The sequence below is a fragment of the Crotalus tigris genome, unplaced genomic scaffold (genome assembly GCF_016545835.1).
Source record: "Crotalus tigris isolate CLP2741 ecotype Arizona unplaced genomic scaffold, ASM1654583v1 scf7180000019270.29185, whole genome shotgun sequence".
Lineage (NCBI taxonomy): Eukaryota > Metazoa > Chordata > Lepidosauria > Squamata > Viperidae > Crotalus > Crotalus tigris.
In genome coordinates this window covers 1-27,005 of record NW_024097464.1, presented here as the reverse complement: position 1 = coordinate 27,005, position 27,005 = coordinate 1, and the positions used below count along the sequence as shown (strand labels likewise).

The window sequence follows — 27,005 nt, the reverse complement described above, 5'->3', positions numbered from 1 at the left end:
GTGTCTGTCTGAAAAGGTCCTTGAATCACTCCTTATATCATTATTACTACACCCACAGGAATTTACATCTGCAGGTAAGATGTGTTTAAAACGGAGAGTGAAAGACTACAGTTAAAGAAGCCAGGCGAGGGATTCCAGCTGACCCCTGCACAAAAGAGAAGGAAAAAGACAGGATAGTGCAGGTATGTTTTATGTAGTACAATGTTGGTAACTGTAAATCATCCCCTCTAGCAAGTATTGGTGGTAAAGTATTTCTGAATCTTAGCTGGGAGTTTATTGATGAACATCTAGAAATCTACTGATTCTTGGTTATATAAGGATTAGATAACAAAATTTATTGGTTTCATTGGTTTCGAATCATTTATCTTAATAAATGACATGGAGCTTTTGGGAAAGATAATGGAGATATTGTTACCCAGAATGAAACAGATATTTTTTAAAAGCACTAACAGTAGGGATTAAAGCACATGCTCCGGGTAAAGTTTTTAAAAGCTCCCTCCTCGCTTTAGATAGTTACATTTCAGTGTGATGTGCATGATCTTGTTCTTAAACCTGGTGCTTGAAAGGTAGAAAAAAATCTCTCTGAATAATCAGATTTTTCAAAGTCAGATAGAAGTTTAGTCCACTTTGCTCATGGGAAAGAATAGATTAAACCTTGTTTAGTGTTTAGTGCTTTGCAGTTGATTAATGCTTTGAAAATGACGAATACTTTGAAGAAAGTGTTATGTTTGTAAGATCCTCCCCCAAGAGATTTGAAATAAATGTGCAAAAGGTTAATGGAGAAAAAAATGGTAAGAGATAGAGGACATAAATGAAAATAATGTTCTGGAATTGTTTTTTTATCTTTGATCAGGAAGACTGAAAGGTTATTATTTTTATTTTTTATGCTTTTGTGGCAGTGTCGATTCCTGGCATCTGCCTGGACTAGACTGTGTCTATTTCTGGCCTGGTTTTGCATGGGATGTACATAAAAATAACACCCAGTATAGCATGTGGTTTTTTACTGGGCCATAGATCAGTCAAGCACTAGTTTACATAAAAATGCAATGGATTATAAGACATTTATGCCTAGTTGTATACTTATCTTTCTCTTGACATCTGTGCTATTAGCAAAAAATCATTCCAGGTTTCAGTGTCACTGTTAAACCAATGATATTTGGGTCTATTATTCTTGATGACAATTCATGGCTAGCCATGATAGAATGCCTCAGGACAGTAGTGTTTCATCTTCTCTTTTTCATCATCTCAAGAATATGAACAAGACAGAGCATATTGTGTCTCCACCTGCTTATTTTTCCCATTTTTATTGCTTCCCATTTATTTCTAACAGGGCTTCCATATTGTTCTTCTGCTCACACTCTTGGGGGTCTTCACTAATGATCAGCTCTCTTTGCATCTGTTTATTGATCTTATAATGAATCATATCACTGTTCATAGAACCTGGGAAGCAGGATTGACAGTGGTGACCATGGCTTTATTGTACTGTATATGCTTATTTTTTTCATGCTTAGATTTTGTAGTAGTCTCTTGGCAGTTCATCTCTATTGCTGTGGTTGTTGAGTGCTCAGCCTGAAAGTCACCTGATCCCAGAGTGTGGGTGGTGGGGAAACCCAACTGTCAGAACTTTGAATCTGGGTTGTACGTCCCTTTTCTTGGGTTTGTTATAACTGGCCAGTCGTAAGTTGAGGTCTACCTGTAATCCCTTTCATTGACATTTCCTCTTACTTCTTAGGATTGTTTTGCAATTATATAACAACAACAACATTGCAAAGCAATGTTAAAGAAAGGTTAATAATTTGTCATATCCATGCTATCATCTTTGTCATTGAATATATGTTTTATGTTCATTTAAGGTAACTCTTGAATGTTGTGAAGCTCATCATTATGTGGATATTCCTTCTTCTGGGTAAGTGTTTTCTCTGTATGCAAGTGAAAAATATTAGATAGACTAGATAAGGTAGATCCAGACAATAGTTAATATCTCCTATTAATGCTAGTTAGCCTCAAAAGCCTTGCCTTGGATCTGTTTATGCCGAATAATTATCCTTTTCCCTATGTGGAGAACATAGTGAGGTAATATAGAGAACACTGGAAGAAGCAGATTATCTCAAGGTGCAATGGAATGTGCATCTGGAGAAGTAGTGTGTGTGTGTGTGTGTGTGTGTGTAGGGGATCCTGGCCATGAGCACCATGGTTTCCCAGGGGGAAAATAGTGCATTCCAAAGAGAAGCTCAAATCAAGAGACTTCATAGTCCTGGGCTGGTTGGAGGAAAGGGAGGAAGAGATTCAGGATAGCCACACCCTAGAATCTCTTAGGATATATCTAGTAGGTTAGAAGGTTACAGTTTAGTTTGGCAAGATCTGTTCATTAGGTATAAGCAATTTTTTTTAAAAAATGACTCAGTTGGATTTCACTTTGCTGTTTTGGGGCATGGGCCCAAAAGAAGGTTTGTAGGTTTGTAGATGTGTCCTTATTAAATAATTGTGGGCTAACAACAATTGAACAAATAACAAAAGACAAAAATTATAATAATAAAAATCTTTCAAACCATCAAGAACAATCCATCACAAGGCTTCCCTTCCCTCCAGGCACAGTACCCGAGGGAAAGCCAGGTCTTCAGGGCCTTCCAGACTGTAAGGAGTGTAATCCTCCTCCTCAGATCAGGAAGAAGCTATTATAGAAGGTAGATGCAGTTACAGAAATGGCTGGCTTTCTAGGTCCTACCAGATGATAACATTTAAAAGCGGGGACCTGGAGTGAGTCCACTCTATCTAATATAGTGGGACCTGTACATATCTTAAGGGAACTATGGTCACACAGTAACCTGGTTGCATGTTATATGTTTTTAGCAAATATGTATACTGTCACAATTAAGAACATTTTATTAAAGAATAGTTCTGGTTCACAGATACAAATGATTTATTTTGTGTTTTCTAGGTCCATGTGTCTTTTGCACTATTTTCTAAAAAGGGCATTTGTAAATTAATGAAATAACATTGCATATTGCTATGTTTGTGATAGGAGAAAATTAAGTCATTTATTGGATGGGTGAATAATATTTAGCACTTTACTGCTTTTACAGCTGTTGCATTGTTTAGCATACATGGTCTCTCTAATCTTTATGACAGTGCTATAAGGTAAAGCCATAGAATTATCCACACATTGCAACTTAGCAAGTTAAGACTAACAGTAGGAAGCTTCACAGGGTTCTTACTTCTAGTCTGATGTATATACAGAGGATTACAGTTTGAATGACTTTTGTATGGCTATTTAATAGCTAGTTTATTGCAGAAGTGAAATTTAAAGTAGAAGTTCCTTAATTCTGTAGATAGTCACTTAACTTGAGTAGCTATTATGTTATTTTGCATTACTTCTTTGAAGCTGCTCAATATAGAAAAAAAGGGCAGCATTTCTATCCTATTTTCTCTTAATGAATACTGTTGTTAAAATCGATTCTGTATTTCTTTCTAGCCTCTCCATACCTCCTGGTTGCACAAAGAACCTGTCTGCATGGGGCCTGCTACCCACATGCACAGGATCTTCTTATAGGAAGAATCCATTATTTGAAGGCCTCCTCCACCTGTGGACTTACCCAACCTGAAACTTCCTGTACTCCATATGGAGAAGTATGTATAACCCAAATATTATTATTCATTCAGGAAGGACAAGACTTTCATAACTTAGTGGCATTGGTTTTGTGGTGTCACTAAACAGAACAGAGATTAGGTGCTTGACTATGTTTGATTCCTAGTAATTGCACAAATAGTCACCTTATCTGTCCATCTCTATAGATACCTTGCTGCTCGTCAAGATTACATTCTTGTAATCTTTTTGATCCCATTCATCTATCTTATCTGTGATTTTCCAATTCTTGTACTATTCTCATATTTGGGTTCACAGATTATGATATAGTTTTGGATTTGTTTTGGTTGTGCAAACTCAGCTGTTGTGGTATATAAACCATGATTTATGACTTTAGTATGTAATGGAGTTTTAAAGAGATAATGCTTAATCAAACCATAGTTAGTGCAATATGTGAACTTTCAGTATGATTTTGGGCACTGGATATTTGTAAAGATTGAGTCTACATGATTGCTATGGTAAGTTAGAACATAACGTTTCTTCACTCTCTCTGAATAAGATATGCCCAAAGCCAGAATTTTAAAGTAGAGTTATTATGTTCTCTATGTTTCAGTGCAGGAAATAAATTTGGAGCCCACTTCACTTCTGTGGAGTTTAATTCTATGTTTTGGGTGTCCCAATAGAGGTTATTCTCTTTGCCCTCAACACAGCCTGTACAAGAGTGACTTCTTTCGATAAGCAGTGATGTTCTTTTTCTTTTAAGTCAACTCTTACAGGTCTCAGTAACTAGAGAGGAAATTGATTTTATGCCAACTATTTTCATAACTTTTTCATATTGCCCTTGTAGAATATCTAATTTCTTGTTTATTAATTTTTATTTTCAAAGTTTCTCCAAAATCAAGAGGTCTCTGGTAGCATGTTTTCAGACTAAGAAATAAATTAAAGCTTATGTTTTTAAAATAAATTTTGCTATTCTGAAAAGATGCCACACAACTCTTTTTGATTTTTGACCACCACAAACTACCATGGCCCTTCCAAAAGATTTCCTTTTCTTACACATGTTTTAAGAAACAGAAGGAGGTCAAGCTGTTCTTCCTCCAGTGCTATCCCATTTTAAATCCCAGGTTAAGGCATTTCCTGTCTCTGGCAAATTTCAGATTATATCCTCTTCACATACAACACTTTGAATAAATGCTGATATAGCAGAGACCTGTTGGGACTGTCATTGGCAGGTAGCTGTAATCTGTGTAGGTGTAAAACTTTAAGATCCAGAGCAACTTTCATAAGCACATAATGTTTCACATAATGTGAAAGAAAGAAGCAGCAGCAGACACTTCTGAGTACAGAGAACAATAGTTCAGAACAGGGGTAGAACCAGCAGAAATTCCTGTACATGAAAATAGCATTATCTTTCTGCAGAAAAAAAAATGAAGCTCTTGAATCTCCTCATGTAAAGTAGCTCTTAAGGCACAGAGGCTGTGTGCCAACCTCCAGCTTGAGTATCCAAATAAAGTCCAGGATCCAAATAAAGTCCAAGAGTGAAAACCTGGCAGCTACATGCCTTATTGTTTTCATCTTGTCACTGTGTTTGGGAAAAAAAGCAAATAAAATATCCCCTCCTCTCCAATTTTATCAATCTCTGTACAGCACTTCAAAAGTGACTCCCCCCATAAAATGAATCCAAACTTTTGATGTGTTTAAGTTTTAGAGCAACTAGTTGCCATTCATTTTCCAATAAACAGATGTTAAGTGGGTTGTACATATAGGCCTGAATAGGGAGAAGGGGAATATGACTTAGGAATATACTTTGAGTTTGTATAAATTCCTTTACTATGCACAAAACATTAAATGAGTTTTCAGAAGTATTTATGAGCTAAGATTACCTGCAGAATCTGTTCTAATATGTACATTTTTATTACCATTGGATCACAGGAAAAGCAGAAATTAAAAATGATCTTTCTATTAACCTCCCCATTTCTCATTAAATAGTAGGTTGAGGAAAATGAGAAATCCTGCATTTGCACAGCATGGAAATCCATGGAAAGTATGGTATTGGTAACGGCCCTTCATATTGCACTCATGTGCTACATTTCTTTTCACCACAAGCAATTTTGGGGGGAAAACAGAGAGCCATAAATTTTGCCCAGCAAGAAATCTACTTATTCAAGGGCCATTTCTGTCTTTTGCACTGTTCCCTGTTAACCAAATATTCATAACATTGATTTCATTGAAAGGGAACAGGTTCTGATTCAATCACTATATAAATTAGTTAGCCACTGGACAGACATTGTGGCTGGTAATGCTGTCTGTTTCTAGGTCCTGACTCTTGAGAACTAAACTGAAAGCCAATAAGAAGTGGAAGGTAGGGTCACAGCATGTTGCAAGCAAGATTTAAGTCAAATAAGATTTTGTTGGCCATTTCTAGGTGTTTTATGAATAGGAAGTCTGTTATGAAGCAGAACCCATGCGACTTTCAAGGAGCATTATTAAAGGAGATGGTATGGTACTTAAAATTGTCTTTGAGAAAGGATTTTGGGAATAGCATACATGTCAGTGCTCCATGTTTATTATATCAACATACAACTCACTTAAAAATATGTCAAATTGGATTCTCTTATTGTCCATAAAGGTATTTCAGAAAGTTGGAGAAGTACCCCTTCTCTTCATCTTTAATTGCCTTGATCAACAATAAATAGGTTAAAGGGGACTTATTTTCTGCTACGGTTTCTGTAGCTTGTCATTATACTGGTATTTACTGCTGACACTGACTCATATTTCATGGTATGAGCTACTGATTAAAGGGTTTATTGATAGACATTGTAAGGTTTTCCTGTTCTCCTTGAAGCATATGAATTTTAAATGGATTAGCACCATTCAACATACTGATTTGCACTTCAGAGAATACTATTTAAAAGGTGTTGTTAGAGCAACTAATGCAGCTCCATTTTAAGACTGTTTAATGTGTTAAGGTTTCATGACAATCTGTATTCATAAAAATAATAATATAATATTATACTATAAGAGTAGAATAAGATAATTGGTTTAAATCAAATTATAGGAATTTATTTTCATGGACAAGCACAAAGATATTTATTGCTCTTTGGCTTTGATTGTCCTATTACGATTGTCAAGTCAAAATATCACAGTGGACCAGAACCTATAGTCCTTGTGCCCCTCTTTTGTATTATCTAGGTCCCTAAAACTACAAATAAAAAGGTTGTTCTAAAATAGAAGGACATACGTTTCTAGTAGTCTTTGGTTCAATGCAAACCCAGTAGAAGGGACTTTTGGGTGTGCACATGCATATTCAGATAATATTTAAATGTTAAAAACAAAAGCAAACAGTCTCAGCACTCAAGAGAAAGAAAGCTGAACATACCTTCTCTGCCTTCTGTGATCAATTGGTATGAATAAATCTAGTTTATTTATATATTAATATTGTAAGATACAAAAATACAAAAGAAAATAATAGGAAAAATACGGGAAAGAAAAAGGAACCCAGCAGCAACAAAAAAAAAAGAGTTTATTTTTTTACTTTTGATACCAGAAGTAGGAATTTATATAGAACTTTACCTTGCCCCCCCCCCCGGTATATGTGTGCATATGCTTTCAAATCATTCTTACTGCATAGACATGTCCTTACAGTTTTCTTAGCAACATTTTTGGAAGTGGCTACCTTCCTTCTAAGCTGAAAGTCTCACCTAACGTCATCCCAACTGCCTCATGCCTGAGAACTCACAGTCTCCTAGCTTCTAGCTTGGTGCTTTTAACCACCGTACAAAACTGGCTCTCTTACTACAAATATAACCAGTTATTGTTATATTGAAGTTAAAAGGAATTATTTCTAAAAAGGTGCAGTGAATGAATGAATTTAATATTGGGCATTGTTTTCTAAGTGGAGTTTGTATTCCTTGTTTATTTTCTATGTATATGGATAACATTTCAATATTTAAAATGTGACCTGCACACTGCTTCTCCCTAAAATGTGCATATACTTTAAAGAAGGTGTGGAAATTTCTGACATGTCAGATGCTAATGAAATACAGCTGCCCGAAGCCATAACCTGTGCAATAAAAAATGCTGGCAACTATATGGGCAAAAGACCACCAGTTACAAGCTTTTGCTTTACATCATGGGTAGAAAGGCAATCTACAAGCCATGGGCAATATGAGCCCAGTAATCTGATTCACCTCTTCCAAATGAGCTTGACTGCTTTCAGCAAAGGAGAGTAAAAATTTATGAGCTGCATATTTTAGGTATTTTTCCATTGCTCCTCACTGAACTTTTGTAATGGAAAACAGGAACTAATATGGAATAATTGCAAATAAATTGTATAATACTTTGAATATAATTCTGGGCTCAGCCCCCTGGTGTCCATTTCCACTCTTTATCCTACTTCGCCTTTTTTTCTTTTATTGCTGAGTAGCTTACTGAGCCAATACTATAATTTTAATGCGAGACTTGTTTTATATTCTTTCATTTCTACCCAATTTTCCTCTCTGCTTCAAAGTAAAGTTCTATTTAAATTCCTATTTCTGGTATCAAAGTAAAAAAAAAAATAAACTCTTTTTTTTTGGTTGCTGGGTTGTTGTTGTTGTTTGCAACCTCTGCACAGGGTATGAGTGGAGGGGCCATGCTTGCTTGCTTGCTTTCCTTCCATTTTGCCCTGTTGGCCAGCATGTGTTGTCTAACTCTAGTGCCAATCCAAGAAGTGTCCCAAAGTGTATGTTTGCGTCCTAGGGTATTTTGCAATACTGGTAAGTTTCCTGTTGATGGAAACACTCCAAAATTCTGCCTTGGATTTGGCTGCAGTTCCTTCTAAACTTTATACTTTGTACCCCCACAGTGGAAGCTTGTTGGATAGGTCTAATGCATCTTATCTATCCTATATAACACAATATATATTAATTTGATAATTTATTGGGAAATGCTTTATTAAACCCTTGCCTGTTGGAAAATAAAGTCTGGTTTCACTAAAAGATTGTTATACTTACCTATGTTGAATAAATTGATATAAAATGGGGAATGTAAATTTTTAGTTTTTTTAAAAGGGCAGATTACCTAAATTTAGGTGCCTTAACATAGCGAGAAATTCAACAGGGACGGAGTAGGTGCGGGGCAGAGGTGAGCGGGGTGGGGCAGGGGTGGGGTCAGGTTTTGGGTGCTCGATCTCTAAAAGGTTCGCCATCACTGACCTAGCCTGTACCAAATTAACATCTACTTCTAGTGCTTCATATTCCTTGCTATAACAATGGTTCTCTGATTAAATATAATAAGGTGCCATATTTCCTGTGATTAGAAGAGTGGTAAAGGATTACACTATTAGATATGGTGGCTTTTTGGACCTTTTCAGGTTTCTTGAAAATAAGGGTTAGGTTAACTAAAAATACTGTTTTCATCTTGATGTGAAGTATTTCTCAGCATTCTAGTGATGAAGTAGATAATTTTGCAGACTTACTAATAAAGTTAGTACCATAACTTTCTCAGTGTTTATGGAATGAAAGACCTTGAATATTAAGACATTGTTTGCCTTAGGTCAAGGATATTGGCTCACCTGATTATCTTGCCTAAAGAGCATTTAGCACATGATAATTTCAAAAGGTGAGAAGATGTTTTTATCATCTGAGATAAGATACATGGGCACACTAATGAAAAGGTTTCAGATAGTATGTTGATACACCTCAGCTATTACTCAAATGACCTTTCCCCCTACTGAGTTAAATTTCTGACTTCCCGTCCTCAGAAAATTATTTGTACAAAATTTGTTTTCCCTGTTGCTAATCCTATCCTGCTTCTCTTGCATGTGTCCTGAATGATCTTGCTCTGTGTCCTCCCTATAAGCAATGTGATTGATTTACTCATTTACTCTCTTGGCATTGCTACTGTCTCCAGCCAGCCAGGGAACACCCACTAATAAGGGCACTATAACAGGAATGGAGCCTGCCTCATTTCATGCTTCTGCCTGTTTTTTGTACTTTGGCTTGTTTTTCTCTCATTCCATAACCACTCAATTTAAAATAATGGGATATGAAGAAACATACAGGAAGATCCTCAAGGAGAATAGCCCCAAGAAAAGAGAGAGGAAGGGAGGGAGGAAGGGGATCTGCCATGACTGGGCAACTATCTGGGTCCTGCACAGTGAGAGAACTCAAACTGAGTAGCTGCTGGGAAGTCTCTTATTTACTTCACAGGGAGACTAGGATAGATAAGTGACTGAAAGTGAGTGGTAAATATGGAGAAGGTAACAAATAAGCACAACTGTAATTGAGATCAATTGAGTTACATGACCAATGGGAAAGAAATTCAGGAAATAAAGTGCTAATGGAGGGGACAAAAGTTAGAACAGAGGTGTCAAACTGCTGGCCCATGGGCTGGATGCATCATAGCGAAACCGCGCCCACCCCATTGCCAGCAATGGCAAAAAAGTCACAATATGTCACGACACATCATGTGACGTTGTGAGTTTGACATCCCTGGGTTGGAAGATAAATGACTGAGGTGGAGGCTGGCTAGTTAACAGAGAGCAGAAGTATCTTAAGCCTGTCTCACTCATGGTGGGGCCAAGACAAAGACAATATTTTGGGGGCAAGACAGACATTTGTGCAGTCAGGACATGATTCTGAGAATGTAGAGGAACATACATATTTAGAAGTATAAGAGCAAGGTTATAATCAATCATGAAATGTGGAAATTTTCAAGGCAGGGATGTTTTAATTATGAAGCAATTTGCCATGTTTGTACTTTCTTAGAAAGGCAGTGTGATGCACTGGTAATTTATCAGTCAAGGTCTAGAAGGATAAAATTTTCACTTGTAGTGATTTCATGGGTTGATCCATGCACTTTTCTTGGCAATAATTCAGAAGTGGCTTCCCATTTCATTGCCTTGAGATGGGATTTTTACTTCCCACTCCAGTGTAAATTTTTGAGATTCCCTGATGATCTCCTATCAGAATACTGACTAATTCCAACTCTGCTTAATAGTTTTCAAGCCTAAATAAGATCAGTGTAAAGCTGCTACTTATTAAACATAAATTTAAATCCTCCCATAGCTATAAATCTACTGGAACTGGTTGGAGACCAGCTCTCTGATGTTATTGCTGACATATGAAGAATCATATACAGAAGCAAATCAGCAGGGGAAAGTAGAATCCAGAGTCACTGAATAAAATTAACATTTCATTGTAGCAGAATAAAGTGATTTACCTTGGGTATTAATTTGATGTGATAGTTTATAATCCTAACATGCTTGAATGTCACATTTAAAAACAACAGCAACAGATGACCATTTTTCAAACAAAAGGTACAGTATCACTGTGTAACTACTGAACCTTCTGTTGGAAAAAAAAGAACCATGTCCATATATCAGAAATCTCCAATAACTTGTCTATTAATATGTATTTTTCTACTATACACGATATAGTTTTGGACTGAGTAAAGAATTCTGAAACATAAACCACTTCATCACAAACCAACGTTACAATGATCCTGGTTTGTAAAATAATAATAATAATAACAATAATAATAATAATAACAACAACAACTGGAGCACCACTTGAACACCATTGGCATTGACAAATTTGCCATTAGTCAATTGCAAAAGGCGGCCTTACTAGGAACTGCTTCCATCCTGCAACGATATCTGTAATACCATCAAACATCCACATCTGCCTATCCCAGGTCCTGGGTAAGGACTCGATAGGTAGACAAAATGCCAAATCCAGTCTGAACATCTGGCTGACTGTGCGATGATCCATAATAATAATAATAATAATAATAATAATAATAATAATAATAATAATAATAATAATAATAATAATAGTAATCTACCAAGGCAAATAGGTGGGCGTGGAATGCTACAAGTACATCAGATGGTTGAAGAAGAAAAAATGGCTTTGGAAGAATATCTGAAGAACAATGATGAAGATGCACTGAAATTAGTATATCAGGAAGGCATACTAACTACTGGAGAGACCAAACTGGCCTACAAGAAAGACCAAATGAAGAACAGAATAGAGGCATGGGAAGACAAAGCACTACATGGCCAATACATGAAAAAAATAGCTGGGAAAGCAGATAATAATAAACCCTGGCAATGGCTAAGAGCAGGAAAATTGAAGAAAGAGACCGAGGGACTAATTCTGGCTGCACAAGACCAAGCCTTAAGGACAAATGCATACAAAGTCAAAATTGAGAAGACAGCAACAGACAGTAAGTGCCGCCTATGCAAAGAAGCTGAAGAAACAGTGGACCACTTGGTAAGCTGTTGCAAGAAGATTGCACAGACTGATTACAAGCAGCGGCATGACAAAGTAGCAACAATGGTGCATTGGAAGATCTGCAAAAAATATCATTTGCCTGTAAGCAAAAACTGGTGGGATCATAAAATAGAGAAAGTCATAGAAAATGATAAAATTAAACTGCTCTGGGACTTCAGAATTCAAACAGACAAGCACCTGCAACATAACACCCCAGACTTAACAATTGTCGATAAGAAAGACAAAAAAGTCTGGATAGAGGACGTGGCAGTGCCTGGAGACAGCAGAATAGACGAGAAAGAACTGGAGAAGATAACAAAATACAAAGACCTACAAATAGAAATAGAAAGACTGTGGCAAAAGCAAGCAAGGGTAGTACCAATAGTCATAGGCTCCTTGGGTGCAATCCCAAAACAACTGGAGCACCACTTGAACACCATTGGCATTGACAAATTCGCTATTAGTCAATTGCAAAAGGCGGCCTTACTAGGAACTGCTTCCATCCTGCGACGATATCTGTAATACCATCAAACATCCACATCTGCCTATCCCAGGTCCTGGGTAAGGACTCGATAGGTAGACAAAATGCCAAATCCAATCTGAACATCTGGCTGACTGTGCGATGATTGATAATAATAATAAAAGTAGCAACAATGGTGCATTGGAAGATCTGCAAAAAATATCATTTGCCTGTAAGCAAAAACTGGTGGGATCATAAAATAGAGAAAGTCATAGAAAATGATAAAATTAAACTGCTCTGGGACTTCAGAATTCAAACAGACAAGCACCTGCAACATAACCCCCCAGACTTAACAATTGTCGATAAGAAAGACAAATAAGTCTGGATAGTGGACGTGGCAGTGCCTGGAGATAGCAGAATAGACGAGAAAGAACTGGAGAAAATAACAAAATACAAAGACCTACAAATAGAAATAGAAAGACTGTGGCAAAAGCAAGCAAGGGTAGTACCAATAGTCATAGGCGCCTTGGGTGCAATCCCAAAACAACTGGAGCACCACTTGAACACCATTGGCATTGACAAATTCGCTATTAGTCAATTGCAAAAGGCGGCCTTATTAGGAACTGCTTCCATCCTGCGACGATATCTGTAATACCATCAAACATCCACATCTGCCTATCCCAGGTCCTGGGTAAGGACTCGATAGGTAGACAAAATGCCAAATCCAATCTGAACATCTGGCTGACTGTGCGATGATTGATAATAATAATAAAAGTAGCAACAATGGTGCATTGGAAGATCTGCAAAAAATATCATTTGCCTGTAAGCAAAAACTGGTGGGATCATAAAATAGAGAAAGTCATAGAAAATGATAAAATTAAACTGCTCTGGGACTTCAGAATTCAAACAGACAAGCACCTGCAACATAACACCCCAGACTTAACAATTGTCGATAAGAAAGACAAAAAAGTCTGGATAGTGGACGTGGCAGTGCCTGGAGATAGCAGAATAGAAGAGAAAGAACTGGAGAAGATAACAAAATACAAAGACCTACAAATAGAAATAGAAAGACTGTGGCAAAAGCAGGCAAGGGTAGTACCAATAGTCATAGGCTCCTTGGGTGCAATCCCAAAACAACTGGAGCACCACTTAACACCGTTGGCATTGGCAAATTCGCTATTAGTCAATTGCAAAAGGCGGCCTTACTAGGAACTGCTTCCATCCTGCGACGATATCTGTAATACCATCAAACATCCACATCTGCCTATCCCAGGTCCTGGGTAAGGACTCGATAGGTAGACAAAATGCCAAATCCAGTCTGAACATCTGGCTGACTGTGCGATGATTGATAATAATAATAACAACAACAACAACAACAACAACAACAACAATAATAATACTGAGTTCTGTTCAGAGCAATTTTCCTAGTGCCACCAAACATATAAAAAATGATGCCAATTGCTGTACTTAGAGCACAGAATTAAATTCCCATATTGCTCTTGCAGCTGGGCATTTCTATTCTGCACAGCTTTTGAAAAACACATGTTGAAACAGCACAGCTCCAGTTCTTTACTTTCTGGTTACTTCATCTGTTGAAATTATTATCTCCTACAGAAGTATATAATCTTCAAGTATATGTCATTGGGTTGGAAAAAATTTCTTGCTACTCTGTATTATACTATGATGTATAATTTTTGAGTATTGTAGTTCCTATATCCTCTTGATAAGCAGTTTTTTATCAGAATTTTTTTTGAGGCAGCAAAAACGTTATGTGAAGGCACCTTAAAGACAAGGACTGACATGTTTATAAAGGAGAGGTATGAAAATTGTTGCTTTACCAAATTCAAGTGGCACCATTGATGCTGTACATTTTTAGTTCTTCAAATATTTATTTTTTATGTAAAAGCAAACACATGGATTTCCTTGAAGAAATGATGATTAATAAGTGCTATAGTGTTAATCCAGTTGTAGAAATAGGGATGGAAGCAAATAGATCTTAAGCAAGCAGAATGACTGTACAAAGGAAATGATGTCAGGAACAATGAATTTTTTTAATAAAATATTATTCCCCAGCTGGCTTCATTGGAATATCTTCATGCGATGGAATACCATTCTCAGAATTCATTGGGACTGGGCTGTTCTTACAATCAGAAAGCAGAAAATATGCATCTTAGCATAGTAATTTTCAAAATTCATCTGGACTGGTCTATCATTGGGCAGAATGACATAGTTAGGGGATAACAGGGAAAGTGTTAGCAACTCAAATTGCTGCTTTCAAGTGTAGCAGAGACTTAACATTGCCAGTCAATTTTTGTAAATGAAAAGTGAGAGGGCATTTCCTTGTTCTCTCCCTCAAACACAAAAATATCTAGAATTGCCCCCAGAAGTTCATGTTATTATGCTGGATGCTATTATGTGTAATGTGAATCAAACTGCTTAGAATTGGCACACTAATTTGTCTTTTATGTACATTTTGTATTTGCTCTTAATAATATTCTGCTGTCGTCAACTGCTCCTTTCAAATTAGTGTTTCATTCTAGGCATATGCTATTAACTTTATTATGAGATCAAAGTGTAAATATGTGTTTTAAGAAAGAAAAATAGTACACTGACAGGTATCATGCTGAGTTAAATAGCAAAGTCCGTTGCTCTTTCCTCTCTTTAAAATGCCGGCCTATACATCAGATAATTAATATGAACCTGATGGAATTAATTCTTGCTGCAATTTCTATTATTGTGATTGTTGCTTACTGGCAGTTATTAATCCAATTCTCAACTGCAAAATTAAATGTTCCTTATTTCTTAATACTGCATTATTTGCTAATTCTGAAAAGTCAGTTAAATGGAACTTTCTATAATTTTTTACTTGGTTTTTTTTTTTTTTTTGCCATATCAGCATTTAATGAGACCTCAAAGGTTTTCTTCCCACTATTATCTGTTTGAGAATATTACAGAAATCTTTTTCAGACAATGACAAACTCATCAACTAAATCTGCTCCTCCTCCTGGGCCTTTTACAAGAATATGATACACAGAAATTTGTTCTGCTTTTCATAGCTCTGAACTAAATATCACTTGTTAATTGCTGCTGGTCAAGGGGACAATTTGAACATTATTTCAAAATCTGAGGAAACTCACATTCCCCTGCTCCCCAAAACTAGTATGAATAAGAATCCCAGATGCTCCAGTGACATTTTCATATTGTTTTCATATTGTTAAAAAGATCAAACTATTTTCTATAAACATCTTTCATGCCAGGTTCTTTGTTGACCAGATTTATAGAAACAACTATCATCTTAACGACATATTCCTGAAATGAAACACTGCATATATGAAAAATTATTTAAAACATTGCTGGGTATAAAGTGGTTTTAGGATTAGAGAACTTATGATGCAATTTGATCTCAGTAGAGAAAAGTAAAGTCTTACACTTATGCAAGAAAAACCAAAAGTACACATATGGATTGGGTGAAACCAGGCTTAATAGCTGTAACTTTGAGAGAGATCTTGGAGTCTTAGTGGACAATCAATTAAATATGAGGCAGCAGTGTGCGGCAGCAGCCAAAAAAAAGCAAATGCAACCTTAAATTGCATTAACAGAGGGATTCAATCAAGATCATGTGGTACTAATGAGGTACTAATACAACTCTATAAAGCCTTAGTAAGATCACACCTAGAATACTGCAATCAATTTTGGTCTCCACACTATAAAAAAAGATGTTGAGATGCTAGAAAATGTGCAGAGAAGAGCACCAACTACGATTAGGGGACTGGAGGCTAAAACATATGAAGAATGGTTACAGGAATTGGGCATGGCTAGTTTAATGAAGAGAAGGACCAGGGGAGACACAATAGCAGTGTTCCAATATTTGAGGGGCTGTCACAGAGACGAGAGGGTCAACCTATTTTCCAAAGCACCTGAAGGCCAGACAAGGAATAACAGATGGAAACTGATCAAGGAGAGACTCAGTCTGGAAATAAGGAGAAATTTCTGACAGTGAGAACAATCAACCAATGGAACAGATTGCCTTCAGATATTGTTGGTGCTTCATCACTGGAGGCTTTCAAGAAGAGGCTGGACTGCCATCTGTCAGAAATGTTATAGGGACTCCTGTACCTACAAGGGCCCTTCCAACTCATTCTATTCTATTCTATTCTATTCTATTCTATTCTATTCTATTCTATTCTATTCTATTCTATTCTATTCTATTCTATTCGCAAAAATGCTAATTCAACAACATTTAAAAGCTTACATTTCAAAATGACATCATACTCATACATCAAGCACAATTTTTTTTTATGAAAATACATTACATGAGATTATAAAGTGAAATTAGACCCAGATTTCTTTTGAAGACATGTACTCATACCTTACAGACAGCATTCTTTTAAAGTGGATTCAAAGACTAGGATAAAGGCCCCATCCATCCCTGCCCTGTAGTGGTCAGTTGTATACTTCCAGAAAAGAAACTCATAACTGAAACAAATGAAAGGAGATGGCGATTTGCATGTATAGAGCTAAAATTATGCAGGTAGACAACAACTTGCTGTGGAGTTTTTTTTTGTGTAAATTATGATGGTATAGTTATTTGCAGTTAAAAGCATGCACCCTAAGGGTGGTGCTAAAGCATCCTATTATTTTTATCTGCATATTCTAGTTTTTCTTTCTTGTTTCTTTCACCCAGACATAAGTTCTTCTTTCTGTTTCTGATGAAAATATGGGTGTAGGAAGAAAAGTAATTCATAGGAAGTCCAGGAAGATAGGAAATGTTACTCAATTAATGGCAGTCTGATATTTTAGAGTATGTCATGAAAATGCTTACAAAATGGTTGCTATAAGGATAAGACACAACATACATGTTATTTAGAAGATTAACTAGCTCCCACCCATTGTTACCGCATAGAAAGAAATTAATGTGACCCAAAGGCATTTCTCTAACTTTATGTGAAATAGAAATTGGTCATTTGCTTCCTAAGGAGATACTGTACCTGTTATTTACTCTTGTCATAATTGTGTACCAGATAAAGGTGAACAAATAATTGGAAGGAAAATATACAATCAATAGAAAGAAAATTTAACTGTATAAGTTGGTGTATTCCATGAGAACATTCTAGTTTTCTTGATTGCTCTCTTATCTTAGTATTGAGGACTAAGTCTTTGATTACAAGAAGACCAAGTAAGATATACAGTATGTATTGTTAGGGACCTCTTTGGACCTCCATTTATACAGGGTCAATTCAACTGCTACAAGGAGACAACTCTTGGCTGATTCCATAATTTGAATGTTGTTTTTTTGTCATTGGTTGAATAAGCTCCCTTCCTTTAGTGTAGATTCTGTTTCAGTGATCTGTAGTATCAGTGGGGATACATAATTTCATGCATGTACCTGCCTCCTTGATCCAGGAAACAGCAATAGATACAGAGAAGGATCTGCACATTTCTCCCTAAAGCCAGTAGAGAATGAGAATGCATCAAACTTTCTTGGCAGGAAGAATATTGGAGAGAGTTCTTCCAAAGCAGCATGAACTTGTCGAGAGCCAAAATAAAAGCTGGTCAGAAATATTGTCTGACCCAGGGAACTTTGAGACACACGTCTCCTCTGGCAAACTTTAGTTTGGACCATGGGCATTTTTTTTTCTTAAGCAATAAAATATTACACAACTTATTCAGTACAGCAGTCAACCCCTTTCATTTTCATCCAGTGTTAATTTTAAGTTTCCCAAATATTGAAAGAGCTGCAGGATTTCAACACTGGGGTGCACTGTCTTGTGAAATGTATGTTTCAAATGTCCATGTATGTCAGGTCCAAACTCTGGGAAGTCCAAGCTCAGCAGACAGATCATTTGTCAAGTCATGGCTATATGAGACAATGAGAGGTCCTTCTAGAAATATAGAAGAGCTTTTACACAATGTATTGTGCTGAAATGGATAGAAAAAACTTCTTTTCCCTGAGCCATTTTTTATTACAATGTGACAAAAATGCAGTCCACCCTGTGCTACTGTAATGTATCTGAAGTTATACTCATTTTACTATCTAATAAAATCTTTTATGCTCCAGTATACAGAAGTGGTAATGACAACCTTTTCAGAATTTAACCTGTGCACCTTATGGATTTTCATCTGAATCTAATAACATAATAAATTAATGTCATGTGTCTGCCAAATCTGTTTGTCTACCAATGTTTCAGTTTCTTCTATATTATAACCTTCCAATTTCTCTCTATCCAGACTCAGACTGGTAACATAATTTTTTTTTCACCCTGCAACTATTTTTAATCATGTGATTGCTAATAATAGTATATTGTGTTTGTCAATGTATACTAATATTCTAAGCCAGGGGTGTCAAACTCGCAACATCACGTGACATGTCGCGACATATCATGACTTTTTTCCCATTGCCAGCAATGGGATTGGCGCTGTTTTGCCATGACGCATCCAGCCCACGGGCCAGCAGTTTGACACGCCTGTTGTAAGCAGACTCTTGTTCTGGTGGCATTTGGTTCATTTTACACCATTTCTTTCAACGTGCTTTTGTCAGAATCAATGGAATTAACCTAAAAGCCAGGATTTAGCTTAATCTGTCATCTTTTAGTATTTGTTTGTCAAGTTTGGGCTGAAGTCTCTTTAAGCCTTTTGTGCACAAACCTTTTGAGATAGCCCAGTCTGACTTGCTCCTTGAATTACTCACTCAAGCTAAAGAGGGTTGACTTTTCACCTACTAACCTTTCACTCAGTAAAGCCACTTGTCTTCTGATGCTTTCTCAATCTAGGAAGTTGAGATGGATTTAGGCTCAATCTATTTTGAGATTTAAATAAATGCAATGTTGTTCAGCTAAAACCTGGCAAAACTGTAATTTTTGTTTTCATGCATGGCAAATATTATCAGGCTCAACATTTGGGTTTACTTGCATGTAATAAATACAGTATTTATTTAAAGTTATAATAAAATAGAAGAGACAATATAGTAAGCTTGCCAGAATGTATTCATTCTCCCTGGGTGCTTTAGTCAAGTGTTAGTTGATGTGGATTTGAATAAACAAAAATTGTTCCTCTATGAAATGGAAGTCAAACAATTTCCAGGCTTCTTGTTTTAGGCTTTAAAAAAGGAATTATACCAAGTCTATTCATTTTGCTCTGGCATGAACTTAACACAGAGAAGAAAAAAAACCACAGCATGTAACCCAAAATGTAATGTTTGCCCCTTTGAAGGGGAAATATAACAGCTAGAGTGAAATTTGGAGAGCTTGGTTTCCAGTAAAAACTGACAAGGTAATTTGTCACCCAAATTAATTTAATTTTTCCAACTTTAAAATTGTGTATTGCTTTCGAAGTGTCCATATTTCCTTGGGGAGATGAGATTTAAAATAGCCACAGCCTCACCAGTTTTAAGGTAGTGAGCAGTCCTTACAAAGTAAACATTTGCCAAAGAAGAATTGGAAGAAGGTGCTCTTAAATCATTAAACCTGGTCTTGTGTTCTGATAAAAATGTTTGGGCCAAGGGAAGAAAAGGAAAGGAGATTAATATAAGTATTTTGAAATATATTAATATAAGTATTTAGAAAGCCATTTTTTTCTAAAGGATGTCATTGTTGGAGCCAGAATAATCCTGGGTGTGGGGCAAGTGTTTCAAAATGAAGGCATGACAAAGACAAGGTACAACTCCATGGTTCCATGAGTTGACATTGTTTAATTGATGGAAACCAGCTCATGCCCATCCTGTTGATCTTATGGGACAGACAGAGCAGTTGGGAAAAGTCTACTTGTGAATAACCAGGAAAGAAAGAAGTGGAAAAATACAAGATTCCCTGCACTTATATCTCCATATAGCTTTACACATATGGAGGGGTATATTAGAAGCCTAGTTTGAACATACACTATGCTTATTTATCCAATTGACTAAAATTCAAGCTTTCAATCAAAGAATCCTCTCTCTAAGAAAAATTCCATTAAACAGAATGCTGGTTTCTAAAAGATGGAAGTAACATTTAATACTGTTTTGCATTATTATATCATTTGTGTTTTAATTTTGTAGAACACCATGCCATTGAGATCATAAATCTAATGGCCATCTTTTATTCCTGTTTCAGTGGCAAATGAAATGTTGCCGATGTGATTCCAGAATCCCTCATGCATTCAACAGTCACCGGGTGGAAAATGTTCTCTCTTCTACAGGACACAAGCGTTGGTGGCAATCTCAGAATGGTAAGTCCCTGATTTAGAGGAGGGGGGGGAAAGGAAAGAGGCTGATGTGGACGTGCTGTAAAGTAGTTTTATGGTCAGAACAATGATTTCAGAGGGACAAGGGTTGTGTGGATTTAGTAAATAGAGCTTGAGATTTAATAGATTAACTGCAGAGAGGAAATGAATGATCTAGCTTTTAGAAAAAGCCTTAGTTTCATAATGTTCATGGCCCACTGTTCTGATAATTGCTTTTTTGTCTCCTCAGATGTGAAACATGTTTATCTCCAACTGGATTTAAACAATAAATTTCAGCTTGCTAATCTCCTGCTGGATTTCAGGGTATGTGCATGGCTCTCCTGTTTCTTTTTGGAGAAATAAATTTTGATTCAAATGACCTTTGTAAACTAGTGAGAGTCTTGGTCTCTACTGTTAGCTTATCTGGGTTCTGGATCAATCACACTGATTAACTCCCCTTTCTCTCCTTTTTCTTGCTAAGGGTAGAAAGTAAGACTATTGAATTCTAGTTATCTCTTCTTTCCTCTGTCTCTTAAGAGTCCTTTGCCAGGTGGCATGGTGATTGAGCGTTCTACTGATTTTGGTACAACGTGGAAGATCTATCAGTACTTGTCCACAGACTGTTCTACTACTTTTCCCTGGATCCCCAAGAGCTTGCCTCAGAAATGGCATGATGTCCGTTGCCAGGACATACAGAGTCAACATAGACAACCTCAGAATGGGGGAAAGGTATTGTAAATGCAGTACTCTTTGGACTAAGATTACATGGGATGTATTGACCTCAAAGTTACAGTATCATGTGTGTGTGTGTGTGTGTGTGTGTGTGTGTGTATCTATCTCTATCTCTATCTATCTATCTATCTATCTATCTATCTATCTATCTATCTATACACATTTTTTTTAGATTGCTAACAGAATAAAGGGAGAACTGGAATAGCTATTTTGAGCTTCTTATATTTGTTTTCTAAGGTTTTTGCGGGTGTTTGTATGTAGGTCTTTGGTTATTCGGGTTTTCTCCCGTGTCAAATTGGAAGTGTCTTCGCGACGTTTCGACTTTGTTAAGTGTCGCCAAGATTTTGAATATATTTTGAATCTACCATCCTAAGAAACCCCAAAGACAAAATTGAGTTAGAAAATCAAGGAGTATATGAAATCCCATGCACCGCTTGTCCCAACACATACATCGGATAAACCAACAGAAGAATAAGTGCACACATTGAAGAACATAAGAACTCAGTCAAAAAAGAGGAACCAACATCTTCCCTGGTCCAACACCTTAAAGCCACAGGACATGAAATTGACTTTAAAAATACCAGAACTATCACCAAAACTGAACATTTTAATAACAGAATAATCAGAGAAGCCATCGAGATAGAAAAATGCCCACATAGCATGAACAAACGAGATGATACCTCCCGCCTATCAGCCATTTGGAAACCCACCCTTACTGACAAACGACTCCCTAACACAAAGAATGACACCAGACCACACTCACAAAAACCACACAGGATGTCACCACCACACATCCACGCAAAAAGCAAACCCAAAGCCACACCGATGATGAGGCATGACCACAAACCAGAGTCAGACCACAGCTGCATCATTAGCCACTTTAAACCCCTCCAATCCATACATGAAGCAAACTGGCACCCACCATGAAGATGAGGCACGACCATGAACATGAAGCCAAAAAATAGCAAGGCAGCCCACCATCTTAAATCCCCCTGCAACTCAGACTAACCTGAGCACAACAAAGCCCCCACCTAAACAGAACATTCCCCCATCCAATCAGAGCACAGCCAACCCCCCATCCAATCAGAGCACAGCCAACCCCCCATCCAATCAGAGCACAGCCAAGCCCCTAACCAATCAGAACACATCTCCACCCAATCAGAACACAGCCAAGCTTCCACCCAAACAGTTCATACCCCCACTGGCAGTTAAAAGGAAGAAACAGCTAAGACCACACATTGTTCCTCGAAGCACGAAGCTGAAAACACCAGCCTGAAGATGACGAATGGGACTTCATCGAAACGTCGCCAAGACACTTCCAATTTTACGCGGGAGAATAACCAAAGACCTACATACAAACACCCGCGAAAACCTCAGAAAACATATACATATACATATATACATACATATATATATACATATACATATATGTAGGTCTTTGGTTGTTCGGGTTTTCTCCCGCATAAAATTGGAAGTGTCTTGGCGACGTTTCGACGAAGTCCCATTTGTCATCTTCAGGCTGGTGTTTTCAGCTTCGTGCTTTGAGCAGCAATGTGTGGTCTTAGCTGTTTCTTTCTTTTAATTGCCAGTGGGGGTATGAACTGATTGGGTGGGAGCTTGGCTGTGTTCTGATTGGGTGGAGGTGTGTTCTGAATGGTTAGGGGCTTGGCTGTGCTCTGATTGGCTGGGGGAGTGTTCTGTTTGGTTGTGCTCAGGTTAGTCTGAGTTGCAGAGGGGTTTAAGATTTTGGGCTGCCTTGCTATTTTTTGGCTTCGCGTTCGTGGTCGTGCCTCCTCTTCATGGAGGGTGTCAGTTTGCTTCATGTATGGATTGGAGGGGTTTAAAGTGGCTAATGATGCAGCTGTGGTCTGGCTTCTGGTTTGTGGTCGTGCCTCGTCATCGGTGTGGCTTTGGGTTTGTTTTTTGCGTGGATGTGTGGTGGTGACATCCTGTGTGGTTTTTGTGAGTGTGGGTCTGGTATCATTTTTTGTGTTAGGGAGTCGTTTGTCAATAAGGGCGGGTTTTCCATATATATATATATATATATATAATATATATATATATATATATATGTAGGTCTTTGGTTGTTCGGGTTTTCTCCCGCGTAAAATTGGAAGTGTCTTGGCGACGTTTCGACGAAGTCCCATTCGTCATCTTCAGGCTGGTGTTTTCAGCTTCGTGCTTCGAGCAGCAATGTGTGGTCTTAGCTGTTTCTTCCTTTTAACTGCCAGTGGGGGTATGAACTGATTGGGTGGGAGCTTAGCTGTGTTCTGATTGGGTGGAGGTGTGTTCTGATTGGTTAGGGGCGTGGCTGTGCTCTGATTGGCTGGGGGGTTGGCTGTGCTCTGATTGGCTGGGGGGTTGGCTGTGCTCTGATTGGCTGGGGGAGTGTTATGTTTGGTTGTGCTCAGGTTAGTCTGAGTTGCAGAGGGGTTTAAGATTTTGACAAACGACTCCCTAATACAAAAAATGATACCAGACCCACACTCACAAAAACCACACAGGATGTCACCACCACACATCCACGCAAAAAGCAAACCCAAAGCCACACCGATGATGAGGCACGACCACAAACCAGAAGCCAGACCAGAGCTGCATCATTAGCCACTTTAAAGCCCTCCAATCCATACATGAAGCAAACTGACACCCTCCATGAAAATGAGGCACGACCACCAACGCGAAGCCAAAAAATAGCAAGGCAGCCCAAAATCTTAAACCCCTCTGCAACTCAGACTAACCTGAGCACAACCAAACAAACACTCCCCCAGCCAATCAGAACACAGCCAACCCCCCAGCCAATCAGATCACAGCCAACCCCCCAGCCAATCAGAGCACAGCCAAGCCCCTAACCAATCAGAACACACCTCCACCCAATCAGAACACAGCCAAGCTCCCACCCAATCAGTTCATAACCCCACTGGCAGTTAAAAGGAAGAAACAGCTAAGACCACACATTGCTCCTCGAAGCACGAAGCTGAAAACACCAGCCTGAAGATAACGAATGGGACTTCGTCGAAACGTCGCCAAGACACTTCCAATTTTACGCGGGAGAAAACTCGAACAACCAAAGACCTACATACAAACACCCGCAAAAACTTCAGACAACATATATATATATATATATATATATATATATATATATATATATATATATTCTATATATATATAGTTCCTTTGGTTGTTCGGTGTTTTCTCCGCGCGTAAAATTGGAAGTGTCTTGGCAACTGTTTTCGACGAAGTCACATTCGTCATCTTCAGCACTGGTGTGTTTTAGCTTCCTTGCTTTGAGCCAGCATGTGTGGTTTTAGCTGTTTCTTCCTTTTAACTGCCAGTGAGGGTATGAACTGATGGATGGGACTTGCTGTGTTCTGTTGGGTGGTGTGTGTTTCTGATGGTTAGGGCTTGGCTGTGCTGCTGGATTGGCTGGGGGAGTGTTCTGTTTGTTGTGCTCATGGTTGTCTTAGTTTCAGAGGGTTTAAGATTTTTGGGGGGGGGTTTTTTTTAGGGAGTCGTTTGTCCATAAGGTCCCCCGCCCACGGCATGTTTTCCAATGGCTGGTAGGCGGGAAGGTATCATCTCGCTTGTTCATGCTGTGTGGGCGTTTTTTCTATCTCGATGGCTTCTCTGATTATTCTGTTATTAAAATGTTCACTTTTGGCAATGGTTCTGGTATTTTTAAAGTCAATTTCATGTCCTGTGGCTTTAAGGTGTTGGACCAGGGAAGATGTTGGTTCCTCTTTTTTGACTGAGTTCTTATGTTCTTCAATGCGTGCACTTATTCTTCTGTTGGTTTGTCCGATGTATATGTTGGGACAAGTGGTGCATGGGATTTCATATACCCCTTGATTTTCTAATTCAATTTTATCTTTGGGGTTTCTAAGGATGGTGGATATTTTTCTGTTTGTGCAGAATGCTGTTTTGATGTTGTGTTTATGGAGGATCTTACTGATTCTGTCTGTGGTGCCTTTTATGTATGGGAGGAGGGCTTTGCCGTTTTCTAGTTCTTTGTCTTGGATTTTAGTGGGGGTTTCTTTTTGGATTAGGTTTGTAATCTTATTTCTATGGAATCCATTGGATGTTAGTACATTGGTGAGAGTGTGTAGTTCGGGTTTTAGGTGTTGTTCGTCAGCTAAGCGTTTTGTTCTGGAGATGAGTGTCTTGGCTACAGAGTTGATCTTTGCTGGGTGGTGGTGTGAGAGAGCGTGCAGATAGCGGTTTGTGTGTGTTTTCTTCTGGTAGATGGTGTGTCCTAGGGAGCCATTGGATTTCTTGTAGACTAAGACATCCAGGAAGAGAAGTTGGTTGTTAGCTTCTGTTTCCATGGTGAACTGTATTTTGGGGTGTAGGCTGTTGAGGTGTGTGAGGAAGTTGTCCAGTTTTTCGTTCCCATGTGGCCAGATTATGAAGGTGTCGTCTACGTATCTGAGCCAGAGTTTGGGTTTGTGATCCGATTTTTCTAGAGCTTGGGTTTCAAAGTGTTCCATGTAGAGGTTGGCAATGACAGGTGATAGGGGTGATCCCATGGGTGCTCCTTCTGTTTGTTTGTATTTTTGTCCATTATAGATGAAGTATGTGTTGGATAGGCAGTGGTTGGTCAGATCTAAGATGTGTTTGGGGGGGTTCTATTTGTTTTGAATAGCTGTCAAGGCTTCTTTGATAGGCACTTGGGTGAAGAGGGATATGACATCGAAGCTCACTCGTAGGTCGCTGGGCTGTAAGCTTTGTTTCTTTATGATCTCTATAAACGGAATGAGTTTTTTACGGTGAGGTGGATGGATTCTGCATAGGGCTGTATTGTTTGGCGAGAAATTTGGCTAGGTTTGTAGAGGTGAGCCTATGGAGCTGACTATAGGTCTGAGTGGGGTTCCTTCTTTGTGGTATCTTGGGAGACCGATAGAGTGTTTAGTGGCATCTGGATGATTTCTCTCTGGGAATGATTTCTTTGCTGATCTCTTCGCTAATGGGGGAGGCTTTTATCTTGGTTCTGGTGGTTTTTTTCCAGGTAGGTGGTGGGATCTGTATTTAGGAGGGGTTTGTATTTTGTGAATCTCTGCAGTCTTGGAGTAGGTTGGTTATTTGGTTTGGTAGTCAAGTGTTCAGACCACCGTGCGTTGCCCTTGTCTGCTGGTAGGATTTATTATGCTGGTGTCTTCTTTCAGGTTACGTAGTGCTGTCTGTTCCTCTATAATGGACAAAAATACAAACACACAGAAGGAGCACCCATGGGATCACCCCTCTCACCTGTCATTGCCAACCTCTACATGGAACACTTTGAAACCCAAGCTCTAGAAAAAACGGATCACAAACCCAAACTCTGGCTCAGATACGTAGACGACACCTTCATAATCTGGCCACATGGGAAAGAAAAACTGGACAACTTCCTCACACACCTCAACAGCTTCCCTTCCTGGATGTCTTAGTCTACAAGAAATCCAATGGCTCCCTAGGACACACCATCTACCAGAAGAAAACACACACAAACCGCTATCTGCATGCTCTCTCACACCACCACCCCGCACAGATCAACTCTGTAGCCAAGACACTCATCTCCAGAACAAAACGCTTAGCTGACGAACAACACCTAAAACCCGAACTAAACACTCTCACCAATGTAATAACATCCAATGGATTCCATAGAAATAAGATTACAAACCTAATCCAAAAAGAAACCCCCACCAAAATCCACGACAAAGAACAAGAAAACGGCAAAGCCCTCCTCCCATACATAAAAGGCACCACAGACAGAATCAGTAAGATCCTTCATAAACACAACATCAAA

The 27,005-nt window shown here is 38.2% G+C and overlaps 1 protein-coding gene across 1 annotated transcript; it reads left to right on the top strand.

The window, feature by feature from the left end:
* LOC120316177 (laminin subunit beta-3-like) lies at positions 1-21,232 on the top strand. The gene is made up of 6 exons (XM_039361465.1): positions 1-182; positions 1,854-1,906; positions 3,473-3,627; positions 20,386-20,500; positions 20,745-20,818; positions 21,032-21,232. Exons 2-6 carry the CDS (start codon positions 1,885-1,887, stop codon positions 21,230-21,232), a joined length of 567 nt encoding a protein of 188 aa, XP_039217399.1. The 5' UTR covers positions 1-182; positions 1,854-1,884.
* The last annotated feature ends 5,773 nt before the right edge of the window (positions 21,233-27,005 follow it).